Source organism: Harpia harpyja, chromosome 6 (genome assembly GCF_026419915.1).
Source record: "Harpia harpyja isolate bHarHar1 chromosome 6, bHarHar1 primary haplotype, whole genome shotgun sequence".
Lineage (NCBI taxonomy): Eukaryota > Metazoa > Chordata > Aves > Accipitriformes > Accipitridae > Harpia > Harpia harpyja.
In genome coordinates, this window is record NC_068945.1 from 26,621,482 (window position 1) to 26,630,466 (window position 8,985).

Genomic DNA, 8,985 nt, shown 5'->3' on the forward strand with positions numbered 1-8,985 from the left:
AAGTGAGGATTTGTAAAGAGCAAGAAATCAGAGATGCTCTGTTCTGGGAAGGAATTCATTCCTTCTCCTTTCAGAGACTGAAATTTTCTGGCCTTTGCCCTGACCAAAGACGCAGCAGATCACGCTGGTTCAGGATTGATTTTTAAGGGAGCTGGTGGCTCCTCCTCTGTCTCCATTACACACAGCGTAGCAGGGGGTGCTTTGAACCAGACCCTGCTAGTAGCTTCTAATACTGAGCACCTCATTTTTCTTTCTCATGCTTACCCTCACACTATCTCTATGAGATAAGGCACGTTACTTTCTCCATACCAGAAAAGAGCAGCCGCGTCGACTCCACGCATTTCCCCTAGTCACGACCCAGCTGCTTGCTTCTGTAGCATCCCACTGCTGTGCAAAGATGTGACCCTGCCGTGAGCGCTCTCAACCCTGTGCAAATACACAGAAAGACAGCATGCTGCTCATCCACCTTGTTTTCTGCATGGAGACAGCATGAGTGCATATTTCAGAAGAGACTGCAGCACCCTACTGCTGAGGCCCTGAGCTGGATGATGGGGATGGAGGAAGAGGAGGGAATGAGGGCCCCAGTGCTCACTGTGGGGTATAACTGCCCCTCCGACTAGGTCCAGCCAGAGAAACTGCACAATTCCCAAAGAGTCAGCTAGTCCACTGTGAACCCGGGTGTCAGGTCAAGACTTTGCACTCAAAACCCCTTTTCAGGCTCCGACCATTTCTGACTAACCCTTGGACAGCCTTAGGCACAATGTGGCCCTCAGCCTCTCCCCCACCTCAGTAAAATTTGGTCATTTGTACCTCACTGGGGTACCAGGATGGGTAGAGGGCAAGGGGCAGAGGTAGGTGCCTTGCCGCTGTGTCTGTCCTTTAAGCTCCCCCACAGGACATGGGTATATATCTGTAAACACAGTGCAGCTTGCACTGCAGAGGCACCTCAGCAAAAATGCAGAACGGTACAGAGACCAAAGCTTGGGTCTTCAGAGCATACGCTGCCGTTGCAACCTTCCTCCCGGGCTAATCAGCCCTGCTTTCCATTGCCTGGAGCGAGCAACGCGCTGTGCTGCTGCTGGGACCGGAGGCTGCTTGCACGTGCTACCTCCCCATAAGCAAAGGGCCTTCCCTCACCACGTTCCCCCCATCACAGAAGTGGCCATGGCCGTTAGTCAGGGAGCACTTCTCTCAGCTCCGAGGCACCGAGTCTAGGCTGCTGTTTCGTGTTGTGAAGTCCAGTAACCAGGCCATGACCCCATGGTGACATCCGAGTGCCCCGAGTCCCCTGGCTGACAGAGATGCCACGTGCCGCTGAAGTCATGGACTGACACTGCATGATGTGGTGCAGCTGGATACGTATGCAAAACACCTTTCTGCTTTCTCCATCTCCCCCACTTCTCACTGCAGTGCCTGTAAAGCCAGGAGCAAACACACGACACTGGTGCAGGAATTTTTATTTTTCTGAGAAACACATACTTCACTTCCCAGTGCAATAGAACTTCAGATGCGTAGCAGCGGCTACCAGAAACCTACAGATCGCAGGGAGTACTGCTTTTTATAGTTTTGCTGTGAGTTTAGCAACTAATGCAAGTTTCTGAGCTGGCAGACCCTGGAGACTGACTGGCTGCATTCACCCTACAAAGCAAGGTAAGATTGTGCTGGAAGTTCTCCACAGTAACCTGCTAACCTCCTGTGGGAGGAATGGGACACTGTGCCCCTGCTTCCCATCCTGACATCCCTTTCAAACCATTTGAGTCATCCCTTCACGCTCTTATTCACCACACACCTCAACACTCCCCTTGTTCCTCCACATCCCTTCATCTCTGGCCATGCCATTCCCCTCTCAGATGAGACTAGGTTTTGGGGAGGGAGAAGGAAAAAGGGGATAGGATAGGCAGAAGCTTACAGATAACCCCTTACATTATTTTTCCTAAGAAAGCAGATTATTTGTCTTGTATACATGAAGCCAGGAAACAATGGTTTATCATGGATATCGCTCTGAGTGCCCCTACGCTGCCTGGAGTGACTCTTGGCCTCTCATCAAAGCTTTCCCACACATCTTGGGTGACCAATTGTGAGATGTCCAAAACAGTGCTGGGGAAGCTACTCTAAGATGCATGGCCAGGCCTCCATCATGGTGTTCCTCTGTGCGTATGTGCTAACCCTGGAAACCGAACTCCTTGTACTTGCTGGCCATATCATTTCGGAACAGCTCCAGGGCCTTCTTCATCGCAGCCTGGGAATCAGCCCCAAAGTCTGCAGAGTGTTTTTCAGCAATGACCTTGATAATGGCTTCAGAAATGAACTGTGAGGAAGGAAAGAAAGAGAGAAAAACTGAAGGGACACTCAAGGTTTATTTTCAGAAAAGCCAGACTAAGAAATAGGTTGCAGAGCCTGGAAATATCTTCGAGCTAATTCAGTAGCCCTTCCCACAGTCTCTGGAGAGACACTGAGGTCTAGCATGCAAGGAACCTGGGCTGGGCAGAAGAACTGGGCTCTATTCCTAGCTCTGACGCTGATCTGCTTCATGACCTTGAGTAGACCATGGCCCTTCCCACTCTTTGTCTGCCTCATCCATTAAGGCTGAAAATTCATGCCCTGTGTTTGTAGAACACTTAGTTTTGTGGGTCTTGGTCTCCAATGGATCCTCCAGGGCTTACTCTAAAATTGTACGTCCCTCGTGTCCAGCCACTGACAGTTCTTATGTAATGTAGTTTCCCAGGCATGCAGAGGCTGCTTGGGCTGGTTTATTATTGTCAAGGGTTGCTCAGACTGCATGTGGTGTTTGGAATGGGAAATCTAAACTTGGATATTCACATACCATTCGCATACCATGAGCCCTTTCTGTGCCTCTTCCTGCCTGTACGCAGAGACCTCGGACTGGAGGGAGAGCTCACTGAAGTCCAACTAGCCATCAGTAAATAAAAGCGCAGCTCTCACACAGCTGTCTTGCACACATTCACTACACATCAGACACCAAGATTCCCTGCCCTTTTCCATACCTCCAGATATTTGACAGGGATTTTGTGCTTGGTCGCATGGGTTTGAGCCAGGGGCTTCAACTCTGACTCATGATTACCCTTCTGCTTCAGGATTTTGCCCAGCTGGGTAAACACGGTAAGTCCATGTTTCTTCAGCTCTTCAGAGCCCTTCATCTGATCAGGGGTCTTCAGGCCTTTGAACTTTTCAAAGCGATCCAAGGTCTCAGGGTGGTCCTGAAAGAGTCTGTGGACAAAAATAGAGGGACTTGTGAGACTTGAGAGAGGTGTCATCCAGACCAGAGCTGAGGTCCAGCTGCTCCAGGTATTTCAGAGTATATGGGCAGGCAAAGGTGTGATAACCCGCTTCTCTCCCCAAAGAAAGCTCTAAGCTAGTCCCTGCTAGTAGAGGCTACTTCAACCTGGGAACTCTGACACTTTAGATCCTTTCCAAATTACCACCATTCACAATTACTCCTTTTAGCACGTATATAAGCCAGGGAAGCATCTGACCCTATTCTGAATCTAGTTTAAGTGTTTTTCATCTTTCCTCTGGTAGGTTCTTTCACAACCTGATGGCACTCTGTGTGCAGAAGTTTCCTTTCTATTTATTTTGTACAGGCTGCTTTTTATCGTTAACAAATGATAAAAACCCTCTTGTCTTTGGAGAGCAGAAGCTCCTGACATACCTCCCTTTGAGTATTGTTTCTACTTTAATCCCATTCTCTTACACATGTCCTAACATGATCTCTGCTGTGTTTTTCCATTCCCTCTGGCTGCGACAGAGACACTGCCCTAAACATGTCCAACTAGAGCGACAGAGCAAGTGTCCACAATTTTTTTATATAGCTCTGCTAACAATTTGGCACCAGTTCCTGGGTTATGTCAACTGTATTACGATAGAGACAGGAGCCAAGGCCGGTCATGGTACTGAGAGGTAAATTCTTGGATTCATGTGAAGGAAAAACCAAACCAAACCACCTGTCTTCATTGCCTTACTATTGCTGAGGAGCCAAGCTGTAGACCCCTGGCTCTCATCAGGACCCTCTTCCCAGCCCGCCTCTGCATTGACTAAGAAAGGAAAATTCTAGAGGCTTCTCATACACAAAAAAGTGGAGCAGCCTCCAGCCTCAGGTCCCTCACATCTGGAGCTCAAGTGTTCTTGAACACCAGCTGGATGGGAGACCTGACTGTGCCCCCACCCTATGATTGCAGACATGGAGGAATTTGGTTCCTGCCCTTTTTTCCCACCCCCCAACTCAACCCAGCTCACTGCCAGCAGTGTAGTTCCTCCACCGGGAACTGTGGCACCTCACAGACAGTCCTTGGGAGCAAGTGGGTAACAAGAACGCGGGGCCTTCAGGCATGCTGGTGCCATGCTATGCAGTGCTATACATAGGCACTCTGATCCCAAAATGGAAATGAAATCAAGAAGGTGGAAGAGTGTCTAAAAGACAGGCTAGTGTTGTCCCCTCTGCTTCCTCCCTGCTGCATTTCCTAGGAGACAGGATGCAGGCACCACTAGCAACCAAACCAGTAGGAAATTTCACTCTTTTCCCTGCCAGACTCTTAGAGTCGAGGTTAAAAGGGGATACTGCTTGTTGTGATGATTAGGAGCAGTCTAATAATTAGGTGTTGAGAGACATCACCTCCCTTGCACAAGTCTATTTTCAGGTATTATACCCTCTGATGGGCATCATCCAACTAGTTGAAGCACCGGCAAAAGCAATGTCTGTCTTTACAGCCAGGGCCCTACAGCTTACATCCGTGAAGCGGCTCACCCAAGTTACCTGCAGCAGTGTCTGGAGCTCCAGCCCAGGACCTCAGCCACGAAACCAGCCTCCCTCCCACAGCACAGTGATTGCACGCTTGCTCTGCCCTCGGGAGTGTGCTGGTGCTGGGACTACCAGGGCTTGCGTTCCATCTAGAACTGGACATTCCTCTTAAGTGTGTTGCCATGAGGGCCAGACTCTCCACCGTATGATGTAAGTATAGATTAAACTACACTAACAAATACCTCAAGCGCGTGGAAAACACAAGGTGTTCTGCGGCAAAAAGATTCTGTAGATGAGTGACCAGTCTTTGGTGGCGTTTCATTTCAAAGATCTCCAAAGGATTTCTGTACTCTACCAGGTGCGGAGCACACCACCATCAGCCTTTCCTTTTATCCTGTATCTTTCCGTGACAGAGGTTGTGTCCCACCCAGAAAGATGAAAAAACCTTGCACCTTGAAATGGGATGGAGTTATTTCTAAACATTTCCCTCCATTGTGTCTGGCTATGGCTGAATCATGTCTGCCAAATATGATATACTCCCAAGACTCTTGAAAATTCTTCCAAGGAGTATTTTTTTGTTTCCTTTGGAAAACATCTGGTTGAATCAATATTTTCTAAACATATTCCCAGGATGTGACATCTACCTAAGAAGTCTTTAACAATGCACACTGAGACACATTTCTAAACTAAGAGCTGCTGGGCTTCCCCTGCCTCTCTTCTCCCTCAAAAAACCCTTGAAGGAACATGAAATGACCTGGGTTGGCTGGGGAGCACAAAGTCACAGGGGAGATGGGTGTCATCTATTTATTTAATGGCACGCTCTGCCCTGCAGTACCTGTAAGAAAAATGGTATTACCTTTTCAGTTGGAAACAGCTTTTACAGTCTTGTGGCACTTCCAGAGCCAAAGTAGCCACCTCACAGAGATGGATTGTGGGGAGGGCTCAGGTTCCTGCTACCCTTCCAGCATGCCCACTCTGGACCGCATGAGGGGAGAGCCATCACATTGCCACCCAGCTGCCCCCATCTCTCCCTTCCCTTCAAATGGCAGCTGAACTGGGCCGTGATAAAGAAGGTAAATAAAACAGCCCCCTGCTTTGGCTCATCTTTGAAAAAGCTTTCCAAAGCTTTTCAGTGGATTTGCCTGGTGGTGTGGGCTCCTTTCTTTAGCTGTGCTTAGGCTAGGAAACTCCCCAGGAGGATGCCATATCCCCACTGCTCTCCTCACTGTCCGCACCCTTCCAGCACATCGGACTGCACACAGGCTGAGAGGGAGATCTGGAGAGAGTCTCCTCAGTCTCCATCCCTGCTGGTCTTTAAGGACAGGCTAGGATCCAACACGTACCCAATGTTTTTTCCCACTCTGCAGCCCTGAGGTCCCTTCCAGATTGCATTTCGGTGACTTGCTGCTGGCCCCCAGGGTGTTCCCCTCTCAGGGGGCCAGGATTGCAAGGACAGCATGGGAGCAGGGGTCTTCTCAGACGGAGACCTTACAAGCACTCCCACTCTGACACTGGAATCATGAAGGAGGGAAGCAGGGGGAAGGATGTGCCTTGTTTCACACCCAGACCTCAAATTCATCATCAGGAAGTGGACAAGTGTTACCACCCAGATTTCTGGCCAAAAAGCAGGATGGGCAGGGCTCTGGCAGGTGAGACTAAAGTCAGGAGAGGGAAACACTCAGGTACTTCACAGTTAATTTTAGTGAAATCATAGATTCCAAGAAAATTGTCACAGAGGTGATTTTCCTCTCCTCTGTCCCTGCCTCCCCACATCCTTGCTGCAGAGCATCTGAAGGCCCAGGACACACAATTCGCTCCAGCATTTCTTGCCGTGGTGCTTGGGCAATGAGGATGCAAAGCAGAGCTTTGCCAGCAGAGGCAGAGGGAGTGATAAAGTCCCACCATCTTTTGAAAGCAGCACTGGCCGGCTCCTGCACCCATAGACAGATGGAGAGACAGAAGCACAGCCACTTTACACAGTGAGTAATTTTTAACCCAGAAACCATAGCAATGGAAAACCCACCACCTATAACAAAGAAAACAGCCTGTTGAAATAAACACTGCCAAACACAAGCCCCCATACTAAATATACACCTTCCTTGGTCTCTCATCAAAAGCCCTCAGCCTTACTCTTAGGACCGAAGCTTCTTGCCTACCTCATTAAAACTGCATGCCCATGGCCGGCGAGGTCGGGCTCCACCTTTCCCCAGATGGCCAGGACCTTCTGCCATTCCTGATCGCTGAGCCCCATGGTTCACTGAAGGCAGGTCCCAAGTGCTCCCCACAGCTGTTTGCCTTTCCCCAAAGAGTGTCTGGAGAGCTCACCCGTGGGATTTATAGCCCCTGCTCACAGACCTACACCTGTCAATCGTCAGCTGGACCTCTTGCTCTCTTTCAGGCTTGTCTAACCTAATCAGCCTCCCTATTTTTTTCTAGGAAGCTATTTTGGGTCAGGTGCTATTGTGGGTGCCACTGATGGCATCATTTCTGCATTTCGTATTGGACTGGCACATGTCCCACTCTAGACAGAAAGGGCACTGCTGAAACACAGTGCCAGGAGCCTGCCCCAGGTTCCCAAGGACCCAGAGACAGTGTCAAGCTGTATGGCAGGAGATTCCTGAAGAGCACTGTCATCTGCAAGGCCACCCCGCCTCCCTCTCCCCTGGCCTTCCAAGGGCAGGCAGGAGAAAAGGCCAGGACAGCCGGTAGCATCGGCTCCATTGCTCCAAATGCCTTTCCTTTCCCATGCTGATCTCACTCTCCTTTTCCCCTGGGGTAACACACACCAGTTACTAATAGGGAAGAGCACAGTGTTAGAAGAGACATGTCCTTGAGAGCTAACCATATTCAAAGTGACCCAGTCATCTCACCAGCCTCTGCAGGAGGGATGAAGGGGATAAAAGCTATACGAGAGCCAGTTCCCCTGCATCTGCCTGCTGGAACTCTTCTGCCTGCCTCCAGGGAACGCCCAGGATTAGCCGCTGGCTGAGCCTGGATATCGGAGCTAACAGACGTACAGCTGAGCCAGGAGGGTAATTTGTAGCAGGCCAGAGACACAAGGACACAGCAGGGCTTCACTCAACATGCACCCAGCCAGTGGTTAAGGTCTCAGGCTACCTCTGTCAAGCCAAATATCAGTACTGGGAGGAAAAGCCACTGGGCTGACAAACAACGTGGGTATGCCCTGGGACATCTCCCAGCCTTTCTCTTCCAGCCCTGTCCGGACTGATAACAGCCTGGCACACCAGCGGGGTGATTAGTCCCTTCCAGGGGGTGACTGCAGTCAGACCACAGCCCAATAACAAAGCCCAGCTAGCGCTGCTGTCCCGAAGCATGCACCTACCTCTGGACGTTTCCAAAGGGGCACACACCACAGGCCTTGGCAGGCGAGAAATGTCGACCGAGGGCTGAAGACATCTGCCTTGGGGCTCAGGAGAAGAGAATGCAACCCCACGGTCCCTGCCACAGTACTGCAGAACCTGAGGTGCGTCGCTGCCTCTGCACCCATCCACTCTCTGCAACGCGGGAACGTTGTTCCAGCCTTGCAAGGGGAGAGAAGTGCCCACCTACAAGGGTAATCGGGCAGCGAGGAGGATGGAGGCACAGAGCCTCACACCCCTCAGAAACACACAAATTTAAAGGGAATAGTTTGGGTAAGAAAGGTGGCAAAAGCCAAATGGAGGTGTCAGCTGGCATCCAAGCCTAGAGGTAAGGGAATTTTGGCCATTACATGTTGCGAGCCTCTGTCAGCCAAGTCAACCTGTGACCCTGCAGTCTTCCCCTTCTCTATGCACCAGTTCGCTTCACATCCCAAAATCCACATCCTAAACACTTCAAGGCCAAGATTTCATCCTGATTTACCCGCGCAAACACCAGACCGCTACCAATTACCCAGACTAAGCTAAACTGATGGAAGGGAGCTTAGGGCCCCTCCAGCTCATTCCTCATGTTGTTCTCCACAGCTCAGGGCTGAGATGGGAGAGTTCACATACCTGCAGCCTCCCTCCCAGAGTACTTATAGCAGTAAACAAGCATTTGCACCATCCCAGGCTCGCCCTTGGGTAGGATCCTGAATACTGACCTTACTGTTTTACACGTGTTTCAGACACGACAGAAATGTGTTCCTGGTACACGAGAGGCTGCTGCTTATGCACCAAGCTCTGTTCATATTCCCCAAGCTGAAACTACTCAGTTGCCGTAATAACTTCATTTGAAGTTGGTCGACTCTC

The 8,985-nt window shown here is 50.2% G+C and overlaps 1 protein-coding gene across 1 annotated transcript; it reads right to left on the reverse strand.

Annotated features, from left to right (window-relative positions):
* Nucleotides 1-1,440: 1,440 nt before the first annotated feature.
* Nucleotides 1,441-7,165, reverse strand: MB (myoglobin). Its single transcript, XM_052790066.1, has 3 exons — nt 6,913-7,165; nt 3,006-3,228; nt 1,441-2,308 (listed from the first exon to the last, which is right to left on the reverse strand). The coding sequence occupies exons 1-3, from the start codon at nt 7,005-7,007 to the stop codon at nt 2,162-2,164; spliced, it is 465 nt and encodes a 154-aa protein (XP_052646026.1). The 5' UTR covers nt 7,008-7,165; the 3' UTR covers nt 1,441-2,161.
* Nucleotides 7,166-8,985: the final 1,820 nt, after the last annotated feature.

Coding starts and splice junctions, on each gene's coding strand:
- MB (XM_052790066.1), bottom strand. CDS start 7,007: ATGGGGCTCAGCGATCAGGAATGGCAGAAGGTCCTGGCCATCTGGGGA. Junction 3,229..6,912: donor GGGCATGCAGTTTTAATGAG/GTAGGCAAGAAG, acceptor TTTTGTCCACAG/ACTCTTTCAGGACCACCCTG. Junction 2,309..3,005: donor TCCCTGTCAAATATCTGGAG/GTATGGAAAAGG, acceptor CCTTCCTCACAG/TTCATTTCTGAAGCCATTAT.